At 49.4% G+C, this 25974-nt stretch overlaps 2 protein-coding genes across 2 annotated transcripts in view; both read right to left on the bottom strand.

The window, feature by feature from the left end:
• Positions 1 to 25725, bottom strand: TGFB1 (transforming growth factor beta 1). The gene is made up of 7 exons (XM_082231258.1): positions 24688 to 25725; positions 9782 to 9936; positions 9189 to 9315; positions 6616 to 6693; positions 3201 to 3351; positions 1098 to 1254; positions 1 to 331 (listed from the first exon to the last, which is right to left on the bottom strand). The coding sequence occupies exons 1-7, from the start codon at positions 25073 to 25075 to the stop codon at positions 173 to 175; spliced, it is 1215 nt and encodes a 404-aa protein (XP_082087384.1). The 5' UTR covers positions 25076 to 25725; the 3' UTR covers positions 1 to 172.
• Positions 25498 to 25974, bottom strand: part of B9D2 (B9 domain containing 2) — a 36440-nt gene continuing 35963 nt past the window's right edge. The window contains exon 4 of the mRNA XM_082231396.1: positions 25498 to 25974. Coding sequence (XP_082087522.1) covers positions 25760 to 25974 — 215 coding nt within the window. The 3' untranslated portion in view covers positions 25498 to 25759.

Genomic DNA, 25974 nt, shown 5'->3' with positions numbered 1-25974 from the left:
TCTCACCAAATGAGGGTTTTTATTGTTTTTGTTTTTTTGTTTTAGATTTTGTTAGAGGGGAAGGGGAGTCTGTGTCCCTCTCCAGTCCTGACTCCTTCCCCGCTCAGATTGATTTATTTTTTAATTCCAACTCGCCCAGAAGAGACATCCCAAGTCCACGAGTCCTTTTCTCTCAGGTGCATTGACAGGATTTGACCACCATGTTGGAAAGCTGCTCCACCTTGGCTTGGCGGCCGGTGTAGTACACAATCCCTAATGCCTCGAGCTCCTGTGGGGCACAGCAGGGCGTGGATGAGGCAACTGGGTTGTGTTGGGTGTACATAGACAGGACCTATCGAAAGAAAATAAGAAAATACGTCTTTGGAAAGGTAACATGGCGGATTGCGCACCCTAGGGAGCGGGAGGCCAAGTTTTCACGGCCAGGAAAGCAGAGGTCACATTTATAATGGCTGCCAAGTTTCACTCATGGCACTGCACGAGTACCGTGTTTTTCGCTCTATAAGACACACCAGACCACAAGACGCACCTAGTTTTTGGAGGAGGAAAACAAGAAAAAAAATATTCTGAATCCCAGAAGCCAGAACAGCAAGAGGGATCGCGAAAGCAGCTGTTCTGTTCTGGCTGTTCTGGCTTCTGGGATAGCTGCGCAGCCTGCATTCGCTCCATAAGACGCACACACATTTCCCCTTACTTTTTAGGAGGGAGAAAGTGAGTCTTATAGAGCAAAAATTACGGTAATTTTTATTGCAGCAAAGCACATCACAGGACAGTGGCATTTTCTGCCTATCAAAGACCCTTCCCAACTGCCATCCTCAAAGAACTGGCTACCAGTTGCTTCCAGATGCCTTGTAGAGAGTTATATTTCCCCCCCAGGATTTCTCTGACCCAGAAGAACAGTTCGTTGCCGAATTTTGTCTTTGCATCTGTTTCTATGATACCCTTCTGTTGCTTCCCTTTTGTATACCGCTTTTGAGATTCTTTTAAAGCAGTTTTTGGAATGCTTCTGAACAAACCCCAAAGGAAGAGGGTTGTGTGTGAGGAAGTGGGGTGAGGTGCAAGAGTCAGAAACCTTTTCGGGGGGCTTTTTACGTCCTCACCTTGCTGTACTGAGTGTCCACGCTCCAGAGATAGGGGCAGGCACCCATGCAGAAGTTGGCATAGTAGCCCTTGGGTTCGGAGATCCACCGCCACTTTAAGTCCTTGCGGAAGTCGATGTACAAGGGCCTCACGCAACATCTCTTCTCCTCTGGTGACCTGGAGCGAAAGAACCCAATAAGAGTTGAGAGAGCAAAATAATAATAGTAATAATAATAATAATAATAATAATAATAATAATAATAATAATAATATATTTATACCCCGCCCATCTTGCTGGGTTTCCCCAGCCACTTTAATATTCCAACAGAATATTAAAAAACACAATAAAACATCAAACATTAAAAACTTCCCTAAACAGGACTGCCTTCAGATGTCCTCTAAAAGTCAGATAGTTGTTTATTTCCTTGACATCTGGTGAAAGGTCGTTCCACAGGTCGGGTGCCACTACTGAGAAGGCCCTCTGCCTGGTTCCCTGTAGCCTCACTTCTCGCAGAGAGGAAACCGCCAGAAGGCCCTCAGAGCTGGAACTCAGTGTCCAGGCAGAACGATGGGGGTGGAGATGTTCCTTCGGGTATACTGGGCCAAGGCCGTTTAGGTTAAGGTTACCAGACGCCCCGTTTCTAGGGGACAGTCCCCGGATTTACAAACCAGTTCCCTATCATTTCCACTATCATTCGGATTGAAGTTGAAAAGTGTCCCTGGATTCATTGAAAAAAATCCGGTAACCTTAGTTTAGGGTTTTAAAGGTCAGCACCAACACTTTGAATTGTGCTCGGAAACGTACTGGGAGCCAGTGCAGGTCTTTAAAGACTGGTGTTATATGGTGTCAGCGGCCACTCCCAGTCACCAATCTAGCTGCCGCAAAACCACAGATCCTGACACCCAGCCAGGAGTGGAGTGGCAAATTCATCCTGCTCCGTGGCCCTTCTTCGTGTGCCTCCTCCTCCACAAGCGATCCGGAGCGTGGCAACACGAGAATGGGCCTTTTCTGTGGTGGCCCCCTGTTTGTGGGATGCTCTCTCCAGGTAGTCTCGCCTGGCACCTTACATATATTTAGGTGCCAGGCAAAAACATTCCTCTTCTCCCAGGCTAATTAAACTACCCATGGCCTTTTAAACTATGGATTCATTGTTGTTTTGGTTTGTTATTATGGTATTCATTTTTGTGTTTTTATATTGTTGTAATGGGTATGGAGTTACTCGTGCGTAAACTGGTGCCTTTCTGGGCTAATTCGCCTTTCTGACTGCACAGCCCTTTCTCATCATGGCTGCCTCAGTCGCTGGCAGAATCTGTCAGTGGGCGTTTCTTGAACCTCTTCCAACATAAAAGTTGTTTGACACCCAGTCTCCTCCTCCTCTCACTGCGCGGAAGTCTTCTGCGCAGGGAGGGCATGGGTAGCGGAGGACCGGTGCTCTCCTCACTGATCTCCAGTGAAGAGTCCTGGAGCCCTCTCTCCGATTCCCCCATCTGCCCCCCTTTATCCCTGATGTTGCGCTGATTTGCTTCCCCCTCTACTGAGCTGTTTCTCCCCCTGCTGCTGGGTCCTTCGCCAGCATCATCTGGGAGCCTCCCCTTCGCCTCTCCCTCCGATGTCAGTTCCCTGACAATTGTAAACCACCCTGTAAACTTAGGATGAAGGGCGGTCTCTAAATTTAATAAATATTGCTTTTGTTTATTATGGTATTCATTTTTCTTTTGTTAATATTTTAAACCACCCTGTAAACTTAGGAGGAAGGGTGGCCTATAAATTTAATAAATAATGATGACGAGGAAGATGTGTTTTTAGATTGTAAGCCTTAGGGCGGGGACTGTCTTAACGCTGATTTTTGTGAGAAGTCTTTTTGGCTAAAGAGCTGCATAGAAGTGGATTCATTCATTCATTCACAGAAGCATAGAAATGTAGAGTTGGAAGGGACCCCAGCGGCCATCTAGTCCAACCCCCTGCCATGCAGGGATCTTTTTGCCTAACGTGGGGCTCGATCCCATGAACGTCAGATCAAGAATCTCATGCTTTACCAGCTGAGCTGTCACCCCAATTTATAGCCCAAGAGGATCTCAGCAGCGAAAGAGTCTCACACAAAAAAAACCCAGAAGCCACTCACTGGCTGCAATAGTCAATGGTTGCCGCTCGCTTTTGCCGGCGGTTTTGCAGGTGGTCTGCCCGCTCGGGGGGCATCGCCATCACCAGAAGATAGGGGGGCTGCTGTTTCGCCTGGCTGATCCCTTGCTGATCACCCCTCCTTAATTTGGTGCCTGGAAACAGACAAGAATTCGTTAGCCGTGTCGCACGGGCTTTAGTTTGTTTTAAACCATCTGGATGCTGCCATATGTGAAGCACCTTGCGGTGGCACCTTTAATAAAGGGACCCCTGACCATTAGGTCCAGTCGTGGCCGACTCTGGGGTTGCAGCACTCATTTCGCTTTATTGGCCGAGGGAGCCGGCATACAGCTTCCGGGTCATGTGGCCAGCATGACTAAGCTGCTTCTGGCGAACCAGAGCAGCGCACGGAAACGCCGTTTACCTTCCCACCGGAGCGGTACCTATTTATCTACTTGCACTTTGACGTGCTTTTGAACTGCTAGGTGGGCAGGAGCAGGGACCGAGCAACAGGAGCTCACCCCGTAGCGGGGATTCGAACTGCCGACCTTCTGATCGGCAAGTCCAAGGCTTTGTGGTTTAACCCACAGCGCCACCCTTTAGAAGCGCACGAATAAAAAGGGTGAAGGCACTTTATAAATCAGATCGATCAACTGTTTCCCTGAGTACCAGCTTCCGACGGCCTGCACTTGGGAACGGGAACTGGGCAGGCAGGGAAAATACCCTCCAGCGGCACGGACTGGAATGCCATTTACCACACCAGACTCTTCCTAGGCCAAAGCCCTCCCTGACGCTGCTCCCATCCCCTAACCCTCCTTTTGGGAAGCGTTCTTGGTCTCTTGATCATTCCTCTTCCTTGTCTGGGTGGGGGCAGAGCTCTCAATGAACCGTTAAGCAAAATAAGCATGTGCTCAGGGCATCACAGAAATTTCCCATGGCCAGATTCCCCCCACCCCCCACATTAATGGCCGCAAGCTGCTCAGGCGAGAGCTGGGTTTCTCAACGGAAGTCAATTAGAAACCCCAACAGGACGACTACGCAACAAAGCAAGCTGGGGGCCTTCTCTCTACTAAGTATAGATGCAGACATGTTGTGTAAGATTAGCTTTGAGGATCTGACTGTGCCATTAGAAAAAGTCAGAGAGAGGGGAAATTAAAATGTAAAGGAAGTGGAAGTCCACAAAAATAAACATTGTTTCCCATCTAACTGTAGGTTTTGTTTCATCTCGGAAAATGAAATTTTACTTTGTGCTTTATTGTTGTTTATATTTCGAATGAGGTATATATGGGGGCACTAAAACCAGGAGGGCTGCCCTACTGACTTGGCTTGTTTCTTTCTGCCACCAACCTTATGTGGTGCCCACTGGGATCAGGAATGTGGGGGGGACGGGGACGGGTGCAACTGTGGAGGAAGAGGGTGTCCAAGACCTTCAGGGGGTCACATGCGCTGACTTCACCATTCTTTCCCACTCGGCTGCCCATGCTTCTATAGGTGATGGGAATTAAATGCCGAGTGCTGAGGAGCAGGAAGTTTGCCTATCCCATCGGCCCACAAGTGGAAAGGCAGTCGTTCCTAAACTACGTTGGAGGCTCTTGTGAGCCAAAAAGCAGCTGCCCACCGCACCCCTGTGTGAGTCATAGAATCGTAGAGTTGGAAAGGGACCCCCGGGGTCTTCTAGCCCAACCCCCTGCAGTGAAGGAATCTCAGCTAAAGCATCCATGACAGATGCCCGTCCAACCGCTAAGGAGAGTCCACAACCTCCTGAGGAAGCCTGTTCCCCTGCTGAACAGCTCTTACTGTCAGAAAGTTTTTTCCTGATGTTTAGTTGGAATCTCCCTTCTTGTAACATGAAGCCATTGGTCCGACTCCTACCCTCCAGAGGAGGGGTCGGCAAGGCTTACCGGCCATGGGCCAGATCACTCCCGCGGAGATCGTCTGTGGGCCAGACCGGCACAGCGTGACGCTGGAAATTGCGTCTGCGCATGTCCGTGGCTCCGGAAATCGCTTTTGTGCGTTGCCCAGACGCCAAAAATCGTGCCTGCACAGATTTCCGGTACCTGTGAATGCGCAGACGCGAGTCCCTGTGCTGCACTCTGCCGGTTTAGCGTGGCACGCGGGGGGGGGGGCTCGCCGAATGGGCAGCTCGGTTCGGGGGCGGCTCGTGGGACGGTAAGACGGTCTTCGTGGGCTGCATCCGGCCCATGGGCCTCACGTTGCCGACCCCTGCTCCAGAGTCACCGCTGTGCTTGCCTCCCTATAGCCAGATGTGTACCCACAGCCCAAAAAACATGGGCACGGCAGGGATATGAGGCACCCTGAGAGAGGGGGAAAAGGCCAACTCTTATGTTTGCTGAAAGTAAAGTGAGTCAGGTGCGCAGGTGTGAAACAACTGTGGGGAAAGGTGCCTTGAGGAAGGGAAGCGTTCTGAAATTCTGGAGCGTGCCAGCCGCCAGAAGCACGACAGAACCACCCTTTCTGCGATCCGACGGTGAAGCCGTTTGCCGTCAGCACGGCAGCCTATTTTTAGCTGACGGAACACAGCGGGCGTGTGCTAGTTTGTGTGCGCAAGGGGTGTGTGTGTGTGTGTGTGTGTGTGTTGCGGGTGCTCGTGCTTCGCGCTGCCCCCTAGAGGAGGTTCCCATCGAGCTGAGTCATGTGACGAAAGTGTCGCCGGAACTGGCACAGCGCCCCCCCCCCAACAACCCCACCCTGGGCAGAAGGTATGGCAGGTATGTGTGTCAGGAGGATGAGGAAGTTCTCTAGGCCCGATTCCCAGAAGGAGGCAAGTCTCATCCTGAAGGCGGAATCCGCCGAGCCTGCGCTTACCAGTTGTTGACAGGCAAGTGACGAGGGAGATACCAGACAGGGACCGAAGACAGCCTTTGGCGGGGCCTGAGAGCATGAGAAAAGCCTGAAAGATCTGGCCGTGTTTCCCACCTCGTCCAGCAACCTCCTGTTCTCACAGTGGCCGGACGCAGGATCCGACCGCAAGAGATCTCTCCCCCTCTGCGATTCACAACGACTGGTATTCCGAAACACTGCTGCCTCAAACCGTGGAGGCAATTTATAGCCATCAGGGCTGGGAGCCATGGATCGCCTTCAAGGGTGAAGGACGGGCCATGAATTTAAATCAATAAATAAAGTGGCATTAGATGTAAACCCTACAATACAGGGACATTTCCTATTTCACTGCGTTTCAGGGGGTTGGGCTGGATGACCCTTGGGGTCCCTTCCAACTCTGCCATTCCACAATTCTCACTTCTCCCCACAACTGACCCTCCTCGACCCCTCCATTTTTTTTGTCCCCCATTTTTCACTGGCAGCGCTGGCAGGGGAAATAGGGACGTTCCGGGATCAAAACAGGGATGGAGAGCCGTCCCTGGAAAACCAGGACACAGACCCCATTCCTTAGCTCTTACCTTCCACTTCCACTTTCAGTTCCTCCACGCCGCTTTCACAGGTACAGTGGGAGCTGAGGCGAAATCTTCCCAGAGGCTCTGAAATACAAACAACGTGGATTTTTGGGTGCCGTGCTCATAGCCCCCAGCAGGAGCGACGAAAGGATTTGAACCCGCAACCCCGGAGGCACACGCAACACGGGCCCAAAGGTGAAGACAGGCGTTTGCCACCTTAAATCCAAGTACGCCTTCCTCCTCCAGAGCTCAGCCCATGTGTGTACGGGAAGCGGAAGTTGGTTGCAGACAATGTCTGTTGGTTGCTCCTCCCCAACCCTCAATCTTTACACAAAGTTTTGGGTGTCTGATTAAGGAGGTTGCCTTAAAAAAAAAAGTGGCAAACACGTTGATAGGAACATTGTCATCTGCGACAGGAATACAATCTGAAATTCAGTTCTCCGGATTTCCAAATCAGTTTTTTAAAAGTCCTAATGAGACTTCATTGGCATTTTAATACAAAATTCTCCCAATACACACAATTCCATGTGCAATTTTGTCCGGCGTGCTTATTTCTGCCGAATGATTTCCACCTAATACGACACACTTCTTCCCCAAGCTGTTTTCAGCAATGTACCCACGCACTACATCACCCGAGCAGATCTATCTATTTCTGTGATTGTTACTTGGCTGGGGAAACTGCGCTGCGAAATCTGGAGGAGTGCAAAATTTAAAACGACGGTGGCTGTGTTTTGGTCTGCGTGTTGTTTCTGAAAGCGTGAGTTTATTATTATTATTTATTTGCATTCTGCCCTTCATCAAAGAACTCAGGGTGGTAGGTTTGCCTTAAATGCGAGCTCAGATGAATTCCTCCCTCATCCTCCCCGGACATAAAGGCACTCACATAAAACTTCCGTGTGGTACCTTTAAGAAATATAGAGAATGGCGCTTGAAGCATGGCAAGATCAGAGCCTGTTTTTGATCTGTGGGCAGCCCTGCCCAACATGGAAGCGGGGCAGTGAGGGTGGCCCTCTCTTCAATATGACCCCCACCTTTCCTCCAATATTTCTCTACCCATTCCTGCAGCTGACGACTGTCGTCACCTCTTCAACTTACTAAGGCAAAAAGGGGTTTGAGATCAGAGAGGGTGAGTTGCAGGTAGACGGCCACCCGGACACAAGAAATTTAATGCTTGCAACATCACAATCCCTGCCTTCCTTTCCTCTCCTTTCCGTAGCAACCTGTGCAAAGAATGCAGCCGAGGAGTGGCGCAGGGCAAGTGTGCCTGACGCATGTGCACTTTTGATCTGGCTCCTTCCAAAACACTGTGGCAGCGTGCCCAGGGCGTGGCGTGCCGACTCAGCGGATTGCGGCATTGTTTTGTTTTTCCCCAGCCCCTTTTCTCCCCCTCTCACCTCCGGCACAAAGGCAAAGCAGTGAGAGGTTGCCCCACGATTCTAGTCCCTGGAGAAATAAGCACCTTGGCACTGCCTTGCAGGAGCGGCTAGGACTTAAGAGACAACTAAGTTTGTTCTGGGTATAAGCTTTCGTGTGCATGCACACTGTACACAAAAGCTTATACCCAGAACAAACTTAGTTGGTCTCTAAGGTGCTACTGGACAATTTTTTAATTTACAGTGGTGCCCCGCAAGACGAATGCCTCGCAAGACGGAAAACTCGCTAGACGAAAGAGTTTTCCGTTTTGGAGGTGCTTCACAAAACGAATTTCCTATGGGCTTGCTTCGCAAGACGACAATGTCTTGCGAGTTCCTGCTGGTTTTTTTTTTCCTTCCCCCCCTTTTTCTGCTGATCCGATCAGCAGATAAGCCGCTAAAAGCCACTAAAAGCCACTAAAAGCCGCTAAAATCCACTAATAGCACTAATCCGCTAATCTGTCAATGGTCTTGCTTCGCAAGACGAAAAAACCACTAGACGAAGAGAATCACAGAACGGATTCTTTTCGTCTTGCGAGGCACCACTGTATTTCGACTATTGTCAGACCAACACGGCTACCTACCTGAATCTGGAAGGAGATATATCTGTCAACGGATGGGCTTGCACATAACGTTCAACCCACGGTTTCCTTCAACCGTGGTTTGTTCGACAAATCACACATCATCTAACAGGCTTGTTTGTGTGAAAGCTGGCTGCTACTGCCAGACATATGCTATGCCAGGGATAGCCAATGTGGGGCCTTCCAGATGTCGTTAGACTACAACTCCCATCAGCATTGCCAGTGGTCATGGATGATGGGACTTGTAGTCCTACAATGCTTGGCTTCTTTTTCAGTTGCTCTTGCCTATGCCTTTGGAACCCGGCAAGCGTCTGGGATCGAGGGGCCAAAGAAACCACAGTTCAGCAAGGCTGTTGGGTTTGGACGTGCTAAAGGCAGCATGGTTTGCAAGTCAACAACAAACTTGGCAGAGAACTAACTGTGGTTATTCTGGCGGGCTAGGCCCTAGTTTTTAGCTCCTAATTAACCATTGTCCTCTTTTGTCACACATCCTGTTCTTCCTCTCCCCCAAGTGAATTACTCTTTCCAGCTGCCATCAACTCTGGGACCCTGCCCCGCTCACACCTTTAGGTACTTCCTGGCTTACCTGTGCTTCCAAGCCACTGCCGGAGGACGGAGGTGACGTCAAACGAAAGCCACTCCTTCTCGTTCTTCACCTTCACCATACGCCCGTCCATGTAGTACCAAGTGCTGTTGATCGAGTGGATCTGCTCCTGGATGGAAAGGGTAAGTGTAAACAAGGCAGTCTCTCCATCTCCGACATAAGACCAAGGGTGGATCATTGTTCGACAGAACGATGTGCTGAAGCACTTTGAATTCTTTTTTTGGCAAATGGACATAATTTGCATAAATGTGCCTTTGTTTTGATTTCAAAACCAGAAATTTCAATTTCCTCCCACCCCCCATTCTCAGAGATAAAATGCAAGCAATATTGTCCTGGCTCTTGTCTGGGGTTTAATACGAATGAACGATCATTAGCAATGATCCAGGGGGCTTGTCTTTGAAATCAGCTGTTGTCCCTGGGTTCAAAGAAAAGAATGCCTCTGAGCATGTGCCGAGAAATTCCCTCCTTTTGCCCACGAATAACCATAAGCATCTCCAAACGGTCTGAAGAGTTTCCAGGCGAGAGGATACAACTTGTGGGCATCATTGAACTCCAATAGCATTTTCCCATCGTACCTGGTAAAGCTCCAATCGCTGATCCTGAACCGCTCCAGAGATGCGCATTCTCAGTTCAGCACGGTACAGCAGGCTGGAGTCATGAAGGGTTTTCCGGATGTGTGATAAGTTGAACCCAAAGAAGACAGAATAGGGTGTCTTTGGTATGTAGCCTTCTGCATAAAGAGAATAGGAGAGGAGTCTTAAGTTGTTTTGTGTGTGTTTGTGCTGGTTCCATTTCAAACACGACCAAATTATGTAGTTCTTCTTTTGGAAGGTGTCAAGAGAATATAAGCTTTGCAAGAGCTTCAGGCGACATCTGAACTCTTGCTGGGATTAACGTCCCAGCAAGAGTTGAGCTGCAAATCGCTAAATGTTAGGAATTTACAAACGAAATGAAAAACAGAACTTACAATTGGAATGGAAAACAAAACTGAGCTTTGGAGGGTCATAGGGCTGCTTGATTTGGTCACCATAAACACACTTGGTCCAATGAAGACAACAAAACTGACTCCACAGATGATGATAGATGATAGATAGATATAGATAGATAGATATGTGTGCACAAATATGTCCATTTTGGTTCCTCTCAGTTTCTGTTTTATAATCTTTAGTTTTCTACATTTCCACAGGGGTTTGCAATATATATCTATATAGATATATACTGTACTTTTCCGTGTATAAGACTAGGGCGTTTTTTATCCAAAAATTTAGGTTTAAATTTGGGGCTCGTCTTATACACGGGTAGTGCTGAGGGATGTTTTCTTAATTTGGAGTCCCCCAAAAGAGGGGGCGTCTTATACACGGGGGTGTCTTATAGAAAGAAAAATACGGTACGTCCACATTTTCCTCCGGATATACATACTTTTGTGTGCAGTTTTGCCTAACGCACACATTTTTGCAAAGTGAAAATTTTCACCAACGTAGGCATTTGATATGCAAACTCCACCTCTGTATATGCATTTTTTGTTCCGAGTATTCGGCTGGAGAACTGCATTGCAAAATTCAGAGCACTGCGAATTTCAAAGGACGGCTGAATTTCGATGCAAGTATTGTTTCAGACAGTGTGGGTTAGGTAAGTTCACCTTTAAATGTAGACTGAACAGACTTCCAAATCCTGCTGCACCCCTATTTCTGTGGGAGAAAGTTTCTTTGCTTATATGTTCAACTTATATGTCTGTGCAATGTTTAAGGATACAGGCACTCATCTTGCGTTAGGGTGGGTTTAAGGACTCTGACGCAAGCCATTTTCTTTTTCTTTTACTTTTAATGCTATATTGAGATTAAAAAGCAAACAAACAGTCATAAAAAGAATACCGTGGTACCTCGGGTTAAGTACTTAATTCGTTCTGGAGGTCCGTTCTTAACCTGAAACTGTTCTCAACCTGAAGCACCATTTTCTCAACCTGTTCTTAACCTGAAGCACCATTTTAGCTGATGGGGCCTCCTGCTGCTGCTGCGCTGCCAGAACGCTGCCAGAGCTGTTCTCATCCTGAAGCGAAGTCTTTAACCCGAGGTACTATTTCTGGGTTAGCGGAGTCTGTAACCTGAAGCGTCTGTAAGCCGAGGTACCACTGTAATACACCTTGTCAAAAATTACCGTATTTTTCGCCCCATAGGGCGCACCGCCCCATAGGACACACCTAGGTATTTTGGGGGGGGAATAAAGGGGGGGAATTTCCCCCAGGCACGGGGCTGGCGCAGGGGAAGCCCGAGCTTCCCCCGACCCCGGCCCCCAGAACAGCCTGCTATTCGCAAGCCTAGGGAGCCTGGCGGGAAGTCGCGCTGGTCTCCCCAGGCTTGCGGAGAGCTGCGCAAAGCCCGGGTGCGCTCTTCAGCACGCCCCAGGCTTCAGAATGCAGGCAGCTCTGCGCAACCCTCGGGAGCCCAGCACGACTTTGCGCCGGGCTCCCTAGGGTTGCGCAGAGCTGCGCGAAGCCCGGGGCTGCAGGCAGCTCTGCGCAGCCCTTGGGAGACCGGCGCAAAGTCGCGCCGGTCTCTTGAGGGTTGCACAGAGCTTCCTGAAGCCTGTATTCGCCCCATAAGATGCACACACATTTCCTCTCCATTTTTGGAGGTGGAAAAGTGTGTCCTATAGGGCGAAAAATACGGTAACTTACTTTCTTCTTCCATAATTTCTATAAAGACGTCTATAGAAGTCTTTCTATAGAGACTATCCACAACATATTTGATATACCGCACTCTTCATTTCCAATCATAGCATATCACAATTGTCTTATTTCCCTAAGGTTTCCTACTATTCCACAAACCATTTTCAAATGCTCCCACATTCAACAGAAACCTACCTGCAAGTAAAGCAAAGGAAGAGGAAGCTGGGATCCAGAAACATTCTAATCCAGCCCTCTGGAAATTTTCCTTTATGAAGAGGAGCAATTGAAACTAATGGCATTTTAATTTATTTATTTTTGCGGTCTGGCATTGACTTTTGATGCCTCTCATTCGGTGTGCCCTCACCCCTCAGGCTATAGGACCTTCTGCCCTTGCCTGTTCCAATGACATGTAGATATCCTAAGTTATCACGTGGTTGCCAACTGACCAGAAAAACCAAGATTATACTGCCTCTATGCCCTTATAAATCACTTGATGCATGGAAATCAGCAGGGACAAGCTTTTTCGCCTCATGTAGATAAGCACCAGCACCTGCCGACACCTGCGAAGCAAGTGGCAAGTTAAAAAGCACAGGAGCGTGGGCTGGATAAAAAAGTTGGCAACCTCATCCTCCACACCCTACCACTCTTCTTTGTAGCTATGCCAAACTCCAGCCCGGGTACCCGGGCAGGATTCTGTTGCCTCTGGAGGGTCAAATTTCGGAAGTATGTGAGAGTGGAGTCAATTAATAGCGATGGGCAATCCGAAACGCCAGAGGGGACTGCTTGCGTGGATCCCAGGTTTCTGCTTCCAGATCTCCAGGAAGACGCCACATCCTAATGCGTACATCAATAACAGAAACAAGAGCCAAACAGGAGCTCTGGAAACCTGCTTGTAAATCCCATGCCAGCCTTTGCCAACTTCATATGTTTTGGACTACAGTGGTACCTCGGATTACATACGCTTCAGGTTACATACGCTTCAGGTTACAGACACCGCTAACCCAGAAATAGTGGTTCCAGTTACAGATAGGTAGCCGTGTTGGTCTGCCATAGTCAAAATAAAAAAATTCCTTCCAGTAGCTCATCACAACAGGCTCATCTCAGCTATCTGCCAATCTCCCATTCCCACCACCCTTCTGAGTAATACCCCTCCCCACCTTCTCACTATATAAAAGGATCTGGCAACTTCTGTTTCAGTGTATCTGAAGAAGTGTGCATGCACACGAAAGCTCATACCAAGAACTAACTTAGTTGGTCTTTAAGGTGCTACTGGAAGGAAATTTTTTATCCAGAAATAGTGCTTCAGGTTAAGAACTTTGTTTCAGGATGAGAACAGAAATTGTGCTCCAGCGGCGCAGCAGCAACAGGAGGCCCCATTAGCTAAAGTGGTGCTTCAGGTTAAGAACAGTTTCAGGTTAAGTACAGACCTCTGGAACGAATTAAGTACTTAACCCAAGGTACCACTGTACAATTCTCATTCACCCAAGCCTTAGGAGTTATAGGCAAAAATATCTGCAGTGGCGAAGGCTGCCCTATGACCACTGCCTCTGTATGGGCCTCCCCATGCTTTGCCATGACTCAGGAATGGCTAACTGCATATTTCTGCGTCAAGTGCAACTTCAGAAACAATTTGAGCCTGCTACGTACATTATCCTTCTCCCCATTTCACAGATCCTGGGACTGAGGGCGATCAAGGTTGCCATACTGCAACAAGACCTTGCTCCTTTATACATAGGAATCTGGTCCTCTGTGTGTTTAAAATGGGAAAGGGACCCCTGACCATTGGGTCCAGTCATGGACGACTCTGGGGTTGCACGCTCATCTCGCTTTACTGGCCGAGGGAGCCGGCGTACAGCTTCCGGGTCATGTGGCCAGCAAGACTAAGCCACTTCTGGCGAACCAGAGCAGCGCACGGAAACGCCGTTTACCTTCCCACCGGAGCAGTACCTATTTATCTACTTGCACTTTGTGGGCTTTTGAACTGCTAGGTTGGCAGGAGCAGGGACTGAGCAATGGGAGCTCACCCTGTTGCGCGGATTTGAACTGCCAACCTTCTGATCAACAAGCCCTAGGCTCTGTGGTTTAGACCACAGCGCCACCCGCATCCCTCTGTGTGTTTAGTCAGAAGTAAATTCTGCACTAAACTGACTGGGACTTCCATTCCAGAGTTTAAAAGCAATGGGACGTAAAGTGGTGCTTTTTATTTCCTTAGGGGCTTCCTAAGTTTCTTCCCATAACCTGGCCGCGGATTTCCTAGTAAGGTCGGTTAAGAGAGAGAAAAAGGATGCTTTGGCCATCCAGCGAGTTTCCATCCGAGTGGGGATTTGAACCCAGGGCTCTCTGGTTCAGCTCCAGCCCTCTGCAGGCGTTCTCTCCCTCTCTCTGAAAGCAAACTGCCACAGGCCACAGACACACCCCAAAACGAAGCCCCATATTTGCAGCCGTCTGACACTGACACAGCATCTATTTATGGTACAGGAAGAGTCTATTTTTAAGCTTCTCTTCCTCGCAGGATCAAAGAAGCTTTGACTCCAGCTCCTCATCCCATCTCGTCCCACATACATGGTCAAATCAGCTGCCCTGAAAGTTCCCTTCTCCAGGACAAAGACTGTGATGTTCAAGGGGAAAGATCCCTTTCTTCTTCATCATTCCACCCCCTTAAATATATATATATATAGCATGCAGTGCTTGGCAAAGGAGAACAGGGCATGCCCATTTTGCATTTAAGCGAACGTGGAGTTCAGAACAAGAGTCGGGGGAAGGAGAGAGACATTTGATAGCTGCATGGCAAGCAGAAATTCTTGTTTTGGGAAAACTTTTCCCAGGCGCCCTGTCTCACGGTTTCTCCTGGTTCTACGGCCCGCATCTCTTTCTTGCACCATTAACAGCAGGCTGGCAAGCAGAAATTTAGTTAATTTAGCAAACAGAAATGTTAAGATTTTCCTGGCCTGGAAATGCAAGTAGGGAGGGAAAGTTTCACTTGCTTAATTCCTGTCTGCATGTTAGGGTGATGCTTTCTTTAATTTTTAAAAATCTGCCAGTATGGTGGCTGTGTACGCAGCATCTTTGTAAAGCACAAAGGCCATTCCTCCCCCTGCAAAATAAAAATCATGAGAACTGTAGTTTACCTTCGCACAGAGTTGCAATTACAAGCACTCTTAGCAAACTATAATTCCCAGGATTATTTGGGGGGGGTGATGATTTGAATGTGCTTTAAAGGTATGGTGTATATGCTGCTACTCATTTGCTGTTTCCCATTGGAAAGGGTAAGAATTAAATTTTATTATTTAAAATTTATCAGCAACAAAGGCAGAGAAGGAGGGGCCTAAACTGCCCAAGAAGAAATGAAGGTAGTCTTCTCTGTTTCTATCCTGATCAAATGAGCTCTCATAACAGATCACATACAGCGAAGAACTTGCGATTATCTATCACTAGCCATCATTGCTGGGTTGTCAACTGACTAGGGGGGTGGAAAAGCTTAGTGGCAGACCAGTAGCAATCTGTAGAAATCGACAGCCGAATCTTTTCACTGGTGTGGAGATAAAATAGTACTACCTGATATGGTCTGAAAATCAAGGTGCCCTGAAAAGTCCACAAGTTTTAGGGTGGCGAAGAGAAAGGAGGCAGCTGGTGATGCTATTAAGAATAAAAACCTGGTCCTAGTTCTTTCGAAAGACGTATACACACCCTAAACTTGACTCATCTCCAAGAACCAGGAATCGAACCTGGCTATCGCCGACCATAATTTTTGCATCTCCCTGCCATTTAGCTACGCACCACCTCCTCAAAGTTTTCTCTTTTCTGCACCTGCCAGCTAAGATTTCATTTCACGCGCCTGAGGAAGTGGGCTTGAGTCCACAAAACCTCGTGCCACAGTACCTTGTATTATAGCCTTTAAGATGGCCCAAGACTCTTTGAGTCTAACTTGGGGTACCTCAGTGGAAAGTCCTCAGCACCCCCCCCCCCAAGTCTCAACGCTGCTCCAAAGGCAGTATTCAGAAGAAACCTGACTGTCAGACTTCCACTTCCCTTCTTCAGAGTTTGGTGCAGCAGTCAACGCTTTTCGTTTCCACATGACTCTTGCGGAGGGAGGCTGTGGTCTCTTGTAAATTGAGGATTTATGTTTTACAGCTGCAAAGACAGAGATAAGGCTGTCTCCATTGAACAGCCCCAGCTTATCGGGCTAAGGAAATTCCCAAGCTATTTTGGGACTTTCCAGTGTTACATCTCCAGAGATAAGAGGATGAGATCGGTTTCTATCTACTGTCCTTGTGACCTTGTGAGTGGTTCATGGTGTCTGTCAGCCTCAGTTTCCCTCAGCTGTGAAATGGGGATAAGACTATGAAGCCTTGAATGGCGTTTCTAGGCGGCCTACTCCCATAAAAACCAGGAAACTCACCAAGATAATCAATAGAGACTGGGTGGCTACCAGAAACAGCCTCCTCTGTTGTCTTTTGGATTTATCCGTATTTAATCTCTGCCTGTAGGTTTTATAGCTCTGTGCCTACTGCTGTTGATCTCTTGCAGTGCATTCCTAACCATCTCTACTCCAAATGTGCACTGCTGAACTCAGTTCATTTGCACTGGCTTAGGTATGTTTGTTAAGCCACTTTGGAGGCGAAGTACTAAAAGGCTGCGTATAGGTTTCTCATGTAAACAGGGAGGCAAGGGTTTCGCATTCCATAGATCCAGATACTTCCAGTGCTTCTGTATCCGGAAGAAGGATCTGGCAATAGGAACATAATAAGAGCTATTCTGGATCAGGCCAAAGACTGTCTGCTCCAGCATCTTGCAATCAGGGCCTACTTATGCTTTTCTGCAACTGAATGAATGAATTTACTTTATTACATTCACAGGCCAGCATAATTCCTGCAGCTGGTCTTCTGCTTCTGTCTCAGTGGCGTAGCGTGGGTTGTCAGCACCCGGGGCAAGGCAAGTAATTTGCGCCCCCTAACCCGTGGATTTGCGCCCCCTAACCCGTGGATTTGAGCCCCTAACCCTAACCCCCAGATGTTGCGCCCGGTGCGGCCGGCCCCCCCCCCCGCACCCCCCACGCTACGCCACTGTTCTGTCTAATCTTCTATTTAAGCCAGCCATGTTGATGCCCACTGTAACATCTCATGGGAGCAAATTCCTCTTAATAACTTATTTAGAATTTGGGGTTGGTGCAGGATTTCAAGCCTATTTCATCATTGCAAAGTGGCAGAGTGGGTGCAATTTTCTATCCTGCAAGCATTTTCTGCAGCCTGCACTTCCTGACCTCCATGAAGTCTTTCCCTGGGTTTTGACTGACGCATGGGCACCCAGGAAGGGGGCAGACCATGGGACCAGCAATTTATAGAATGAAAGACACTCATGAACCCTTCCGTGGCACCTCAGAAGGAAAGGTCCTTGCATCGAGAACCCTGCACTGCACACCTGAGAGTTTCACTGGGAGCCTTCTCTCCCCTCTGATAATTTTATCCCCCCCCCCCCGATAATTTTAAAGCACCATTTCTTTCCTCGTTAACTGATGCAGAATGGTTAGGGGAAATGAAGGGGTGTTTGCATTTAATTTTCAGCACAGTTCTAGCGTCAGGCCGCTGCCGCAGGCCAGGAAGCGGCAGGACCAGGAAAGAAGCAGACCACAGAAGGGAGTAAGCTGGACCGCAAGCAGAAGTTGGTTACTTAGGGGGCCATTCTTCCCGTAGGGAAAGGCCCCGGGGGAGCCAGGCTCCGGCCCACCCACCTGCTTAAACTTTCCACGTGGATCAACTGTTAAGTCACGCTGGGGAAATGGGGGTGGCTTGACTTCGGTCGAAACAGGGAAGTCAAGCAGCGCTGCTACCCTCCCACCCGCCCCCAGAGCCTTCGGCCGTTGTTTGTTTTGCCAACTGCCCTGGTCGGAAACTAGCAATTCCCTCTGTTCCAAGGGGCTGTTTGAAGGACGGATACTCTGCAGAAACTTCCAGGCGTGCTATTTTATCATCACACCAGGCTCTTTCGGGGGGAGGGGCAGAGGGGAGGATGCAATTCACCAGAAATGGATCCCTAGCGTAGGAATCAGCAGCTGGCAGCCTCTGTATCAAATGAGGTCCTCCAAGCACACGTCGTGCCAACCAAATGGGCAGAGGAAGGGCACGGAATGGCCCCTGTGTCCCCAGGTGGGAGGTGGGTCAGGATGGAATAGCCCCTGTGTCCACAGGTGGGAGGTGGGTCAGGAAGGAATGGCCCCTGTGTCCACAGGTGGGAGGTGGGTCAGGATCTCAGCACTGCAGAAAAAAAATCCAGGGCATGATGATACTGGGATGGGGAATCCGAGTATCCGAAGAAGTGTGCATCCGAAGAAGTGTGCATGCACACAATAGCTCACACCAATAACAAACATAGTTGGTCTCTAAGGTGCTACTGGAAGGAATTTTTTTATACTGTGGTCCTCTAGTTGTTGGTGAGCTCCAGTCTCCATCAGTGCCAGCCAGCATATCTGACAGTGAAGAACGATGGGAGTTGCAGGGCAACAGATTCCTGGCCGCTTTTCTAAACCATGTTCATAGTATGATGGGTGACATGCAACAGGAGTTCAGTGGGGGGTCTTTCCCGCTTTCTGTCTACTGAAGGATGGGGTAGAAATAGATTCAAATAAATACCGTATTTTTTGCACCATAACACTCACTTTTTTCCTCCTGAAAAGTAAGGGGAAATGTCTGTGTGTGTTATGGAGGGAATACCTACGGGTGGCATGCCTACGGATTTTCCTCCTATAAAAACTATGTGCGTGTTATGGTCGGGTGCGTGTTATAGAGCGAAAAATACGGTATATCAAATAGACAAAACGCATCTGGGATAGCTCCGTCAGTGGAGCACGAGACCCTTAATCTCAGGGTCGTGGGTTCAAGCCCTACGTGGGGCAAAAAGATCCCTGCATGGCAGGGGGTTGGACTAGATGACTGCTGAGGTCCCTTCCAACGCTACCATTCTATGCTTCTGTGAATGAATAAATGAATGGACTTCTATGCAGATCTGTAGCAGACTCTTCCAACTCTATGATTCTCTGATTTCCAGTGAAAAGAGGGCTGTATCCAAAGTAGTGTTAAGTTTCCTTAGCACAAGGCTTTCTGCTTGTACAGTGGAGACTGTCTCCCCTCTCCTCCTCCCCGTGTCGTCCCCCCCAACCATAAATTTGTCATGGGATTCCCCCCACCTTCTGAAGCAGGTTTTGGGAGGGCCTGCCTGTGTTCAGTTGCACCAGCGTAAATCCTCGTGTTAACGGAACAAGGACACTGTATGCCACTCTCAGTCTTGAGATGGAAAACCCACCAGTTCTCACAACCAACGCCAGCTATCCTGCGAGTGCCGCAGCCAAAAGCAGGGTCTCCCCCCCCGCAAAAATGCCATATGTCCTTGGTCAGCAGCTACAAAAGAAGTTCAGAATTGCCACCCCAGATCAGACCAAAGGTTCATTGAGTCTTGCACCCAGCGGTTGCATCAGCGGACAGACAGCTGTTTCTCGGAAGACTGCGGGACATGCAAGCCATAGTCATCCCAGCCACCTGGCATTTAGAGATATACTGAATCTGAACTGGAGGTTCTATGGAGCTATCGGGGCTCATAACCACCGAGAGACCTATGTTCCATAAATCTAATTCCCTTTTAAAAGTGTTCGAACCTGCAGACATCACCACACCTTATGGATTCCATAAACAGAACTGTCCCAGATCTATTGCAAATTCAGTCACTGGGTGAGCTTGAGTTCCAACATGCATAATCTCCCAAGCCTTGTTGCTGGGGCAGGAAACCTGCAGCCCTACAGATCTTGTCAGACTACAACTCCCATCATCCCTGACCGTGACTGGCCAGAGTTTACTATGAGATGGGTTCCCAAAACATCTGGAGGGCCATCCCTGGTTTAAAACACTGCAGAAGCTGAACTGAACTGGAGCTTCTACTCTTACTCCAGAGAAAGCTCCTTCACCTTTAAGATTTATGTGAAAGAAACCCCAGATAGGTTCAGCTTCTCCCATCACTGCAGAACAACAAGAAAAGCTTCTACGCAAATCTAAAACATGCGGGAGTCTTCTTACAGCCTCAGATGCTAAGCGGGTAGGCATGAACCTCCATATACTTCTGGTTAAGATACAATGGTACCTTGGGTTAAGTACTTAATTCGTTCTGGAGGTCCGTTCTTAACCTGAAGCGTATGTAACCTGAAGCGTATGTAACCCGAGGTACCACTGTACAAGGAATAAATAAAAGGGGAAAGGCCATAATTTCCATGCCTCAGAGCTTTTGCTTCCACCCAAATGACAGAAAGCTGGGCAGGATTTATCCAGCAACATAACGCAACCATTTGCATCGGTGGATTTTTGAATGAACTTGTTAAAACCTTTTTTTCCCGACTGGCTTGTGCTTTCAACAGCAGCCCAACCTGAGCAGCTGCACTGGGGAAGAGGCAGCAATTACCCTGGCCTAACGCGTTCCGAGGAAAGGGGGTTTCGCGTGAGCAAGGCAAGGAGGACCCAAACACCTCCTTGGCAAAAACGACTGGCACGTGCTGGCACTATCCCGGGCTGCCATCTTATCTCCCAGAGACTACACAAAACGTACAAGTTCCCGCCTCTGCCTGCGGGCCCGAGTTCCGTTTCGGCAGCGTGCCAGCCACTCCCAGGCACGTAATTACACCCCAAACAAGCTTGAGACGGCTGCTCCCTGGGTGGGTGCAGAATCCTCTGATCCAAGGGAAAGATCCGATCTTTGCAGATTCGGGCCTCTTCAGACCTGCTGCCAACACCACCACCCCTCCTGGGCCTGCGCAGCTCCCTACATTTTTTTCTTTTCTTTTAAAGCATATATCTTTTGTCTCCTGTCTCCCCCCCCCAAAAAAAAAGACCCCACCCAGCTCCTGGGTGCGTTTAGGTGGCTCGTTTTTTCCACACGAGGAGCAAACTTCTGTAAAAGGTGGGAAGGAAAGAAACAAGAGTTCTGTTCTTCCCAGCAAGGGTTGCGGAAATCCCAGTATAGCTAAGAGTCAGGGCTTCCTGGGTGCAAATGCCCAGGTTGCCAACTTTCCCCTGCTGGTCCTGCCTCTGCGCCCTTAACAACAGCTGTTGGATGCTAAGAGCTGTTTGACAGTGAAAAGGACTCCCTCAAAAGGTGGTTTCTCCATCCTTGGAGAAGGAAGAGTAATAATACCACTCTATTCTGCCTTGGTCAGACCACAGGCTGAGACCCTCCCTGCCCGCGGACTGTCTTGCCAGAGTGGTGCATGCTCTTGTTATCTCCCGCCTGGACTACTGCAATGTGCTCTACGTGGAGCTACCTTTGAAGGTGACTCGGAAACTACAGCTAATCCAGAATGCGGCAGCTAGACTGGTGACTGGGAGCGGCCGCCGAGACCACATAACACAGGTCCTGAAAGACCTACGTTGGCTCCCAGTATGTTTCCGAGCACAATTCAAGGTGTTGGTGCTGACCTTTAAAGCCCTAAACGGCCTCAGTACAGTATACCTGAAGGAGCGTCTCCACCCCCATCGTTCAGCCTGGACACTGAGATCCAGTGCTGAAGGCCTTCTGGCGGTTCCCTCCCTGCGAGAAGCCAAGCTACAGGGAACCAGGCAGAAGGCCTTCTTGGTAGTGGCGCCTGCCCTGTGGAACGCCCTCCCACCAGATGTTAAGGAAATAAACAACTACCTGACATTTAGAAGACATCTGAAGGCAGCCCTGTTCAGGGAAGTTTTTAATGTGTGACATTTTAATGTATTTTTAATCTTTGTTGGAAGCCGCCCAGAGTGGCTGGGGAAATCCAGCCAGATGGGTGGAGTACAAATAATAAATTACTATTACTATTACACTTGGGAGTACTGTGTCCAATTCTGGGCACCACACTTTAAGAGGGATGTTGACAAGCTGGAAAGTGGGCAGAGGAGGGAAACCAAGATGATCAAAGGTCTGGAAACCAGGCCTGATGAGGAATGGTTGAAGGAGCTGGGTATGTTTAGCCTGGAAAAGAGGAGACTGAGAGGAGATATGATAGCATCTTCAAATATCTCAAGGGCTGCCACATAGAAGATGGAGCATGCTTGTTTTCTCCTGCTCTGGAGGGTAGGACTCAAACCCATGGCTTCAAGCTACAAGAAAGGAGATTCCGACTAAACATTCAGAAAAATACTTTCTGACAGTAAGAACTGTTCGGCAGGGGAACAGACTCCCACGAGAGGCGGTGGACTCGCCTTCCTTGGAGATATTTTTAAACAGAGGTTGGGTGGCCATCTATCATGGATGCTTTAGCTGAGATTCCCGCATTGCAGGGGGGTCAGACTAGATGACCCTCGGGTCCCTTCGAACTCTTAAGATTCTACGATTCCATGAGCTGACCAGGCGAAACCTTTTCTGGCGTGGAGGCAGTGATGCGAGAAAACTGCTTCCTGCTGTATGTTTGTGTGTGTCTGGAGTCAAGCTTGCTGTGGAAGTCCCAGGAGCGGGGGCGGGGGGGGGGAGAAGCAGCCAATCCCGAGGTGAAAGCAAAGGACCCCTGCTTGAATTTTCGGAATTTGCAAACTTTGACCTGTCCGCAGCTGTGCGGTAGCATTGCAACACGCTGACCAGCAAGGGGCCTTCAGGGAGAAGTGGCGAAGGCGACTCTGAAACCGGGGGGGGGGGGGTGTTTGCTGGGCCGTTTTTGCCGGAAATCGCAAGATCCGATCGACCAAACTCCTTTTTCACTGCCCCCTCCCCGCCAACTCCATCCCCACCCACCCCCCAGGGGGAAAGCTGATTTTTGCACACACAAACATACAATTTCCTCCCATCCTCAGAGGACTTCTCACGGGTGCCTGGCTTCACAGAGCGCCTGCCGACACAGCTATAACATGACAGCCCGGATCCTCGTGCAAAGAGAAAGGAAGTGGAAACTAGAGGCAATGGCTTTCTCTCTCTCTCTCTTTCTTTCTCTCTCTTTCTCTCTCTCTCTCTGGAACCAACAACAGCAGCTAAGAGGCAAGAACGATGCAACCTTAATCCGCATTAAGACCATACTGATTCTAATCACGACACTACTCACCTGCCTTAAACCTGCTCCTAAAAAACCCTAATTGGGTCCTTTTTTTTTTTTTTAACACCAAGCCTCCCGTCTGGGAGAATGGCTTGTTTATAACTTCCGAGTATGTACAGAGTCCACTTCTCGTGTGACCAAATGCCGGCAGCTTTCCCTACCCTCCACCCCAAATTTCTGGAATTAAAAGCATGGATGTAAACCTAGGCTGCTTAAGAATAAGTTTATAGTTTCTAGAGTGGGTCTGTCCAACCCCAGTGTTGTCTGGCTGCAGAGTGTAGGAGCTGCTCTTCCGGGTCTCGGTTAGAGGTCTGTTCCTGGGGTCTGGGGGGGGGGCATCTCTGCCTCTTTCCCACTGAACTGGGTCCCCCTCTTCTGCCAGAATGCACTGCTGTCCTTGATGAAACTGTGCTCTGGCTGGCAGCCAGTACTGTCAGCTCAAAAGGCAGCAAATTCTGGATCCTGCCTGGTCCCACTGCCCCAGACTGACTGACCAAGTTCTGCCCGCCCCAGTTTCCTGAAATAATAAAATATTTTTTTAAAAAATGCCAACCCCATATCAAGGGCCGGCCCTTGATCATCATGGATACCTTGGCATGTGATGGTTGCAATGATCAGATCAACTCATGCCAAATTCCAGCTGCTGCTGCTGCTGCTGCCACCTCCCTGGGACCAGGCAGCTGGGTGAACATCTCATGCCATGTCCAGAACTAGTAACAGCTTCTCTGCTCTTGGTCTTATTTCCTTTGCTCTTGGTTTTATTTCCAATTTTCTTGCACCCTTTGTCACATTAGGTTTGCACCCAGCTCTGTGCCTTTAAGAGCCTCCCTGCAGAACATTTAAGAGGTAAAACTCTTCCCGGCGTTTTTCAGGAAAAGCTTCACCTTTTGAATCTCCGCCTGCCGGGACGCTGCACAGGAGCAGGGCCGGAATAAAAAGGTGGCCACCTTAGGGGAAATCCCTTTGCCACAAGGCGTTGGTGGTAAGTCTTGAAGAGTTAAATAAGCTTCCAGGTTTTAGGGTCAAGGGCAAAATTATCCCATTAGGGGCGCTACTTATCCTTTTCCAGTTTGTAACAACATCTTAGGAACACGCCAACCTCTCACCCCTCTTCCCAAACCCCTTCTTCATCTCATATTCTCTGGCGATATTTATTGCCATTTTACACATGGAATGCTTTTTTTTCCCCAATAAAAAAAAGATCTTGCTTAAACTCTGGGTGCGAATCCTGATCCATTGCATCGCTAAACCTAAGTGCAAAGTAACAAACATTTCCTTCTTTCTCCTCTCTCGTTCTTTAAATTAACCTTTTTATTATAAATCAATATTAGGAGGCCTGAGAAACAGCAGTGGGTGGCCTGGGGCAAGCCACTGGACCCAAGGCCATCCATCGGTGCCTCTCAGCCCTTTATAGCAGCTTGCAAGGTGCTCAACAACCCCCCCCCACCGCTATTTTCGAAGTCTCAGGCAATGAAATACTTGACAGGTGCCCCGAATTTGCCAGTGGGTCGCACCTAACCTTTGAGTCGGTTGCCAGCTTTCTAAACTGGCCCTGCGCCTCTGCCTAACAGCTGGGAAATCAAAGGGGTGAGGACTTTCCCTTTAAATGGGGGGAGATTTCCTCCCCACTTAATTTCTGAATGTCACCCTGTTCCTAGAGGAATAGGAGCAGGGTCGGGGGGGGGGGAATGACACCAACCTAGCCCTGGTTCCTCGGCATGCTCTAAACAGTAGACCTCATGGCCTGCCCTCCTAAATACAAACACCCCCTTTCTCTCCCGTGGTCTCACCGTGGTTCGGGGGAAGCATGTTGAACCTGTGCACCTCCTTGGCGTAGTACTCTTCCTGGGGGGTCTCCTTGGGGTCTTCCGCCGCCTTTTCCCGGATCATTTCCACGGTGCTGTTGTACAGAGCCACAATGTCTTCGGGCAGCACCCGCGAGTCGGGGTCTTCCACCTCCGGCGGGCTGGTCAGCTTGAGCTTGCTGAGGATCTGGCCCCGGATGGCCTCGATCCGCTTGCGCTTCATCATATCCATGTCCAGAGTTTTGCAAGTGGAGAAGGCGAGAGCCACGCGGAGGTGCTCCAGCGCCAGGAGCAGGAGGAAGAGCCAGCCGGCCGCCCGCGAACACCCAGAAAGACTCTGCCAGCCGCAGGCTCTCGAAACCAACATCTTCATGATTTCTCCACCCCCTTCTCGCTTCTGCTCTCGGTGCCAAAAAGAAGCGGTGGGGAAAGCAAGACGAAGGGGGGAAGAAGAAGAGCCGCCCTAGTTTCTTGCCGTTTTTCTCAGTCCTTTCCCTGCATCTGACAAAGTAGGCTGTTTCCTACAGAAGCCCCACTCACCGCCGAGTCCCGCAAGTATAAAGCGACGGTTTCAGATTCGAACCGGTTTCAGATCTGCGAACCGTCTCCAAAGTCTGGGCTGCCGGTTTTCAAAAGCGGAGGAAACTCACCTTATGCTTGGCAGAGCCTCGAAACAGCCCATGTGCCTGGCGATTCAGAGGGCGCCCACGTTCAGCCTTGGCGCCCAGCGGTGGCAGCCCGAACGCCCATCGCCAGGGAGGTCGAGGCTCTGTCTGCAACCGGTTTTGGGTTCGAGGGATCGTGTTCTTGGCAGGGCGAGCTGCTCAGAGGTTGCCAAGAAGACCCTGGATGTGCCCGGGATGTGGCTGGCTGCAAAAGACTTGGGCCAAATCCGGTGTCACGACTGGGGCATCCCGAGGCGATGGCACTCCTCCGTCAAGATCGCGGCTGCCGCCGCTCTCCCTGGAGCCAGCTGGCCTTTCTGTCTTCCTTGCCAGGAAAGACTGTAATTTCACCACTCCTGTTGGGACTTGCTGGCTGCAGGGCTCGGAGGTTTTTAAAGCCGTCTTTTCGCCTCTCCCCAGCGGCAGCTCCACCCAGGAAGTGAAGGAGGGGGTGTGCACTGCTGTATATATAACTCCTTCGCTGGGGAGCAAGGCGGCTGGACAGCTACCGTGGCAAAAGCCGGAGAACTTTTATTTTCTTTTATTCTGCCTGGTTCCTCCGCTTCGCCTTCCTCCTTCCCCTTGCGGCTGAGGCGACTGCCTCTCC

Source organism: Podarcis vaucheri (assembly GCF_965113315.1).
Source record: "Podarcis vaucheri genome assembly, chromosome: 7".
Lineage (NCBI taxonomy): Eukaryota > Metazoa > Chordata > Lepidosauria > Squamata > Lacertidae > Podarcis > Podarcis vaucheri.
Note: the sequence above shows the minus strand (reverse complement) of the source record. Positions and strands in the feature narration are given on the sequence as shown.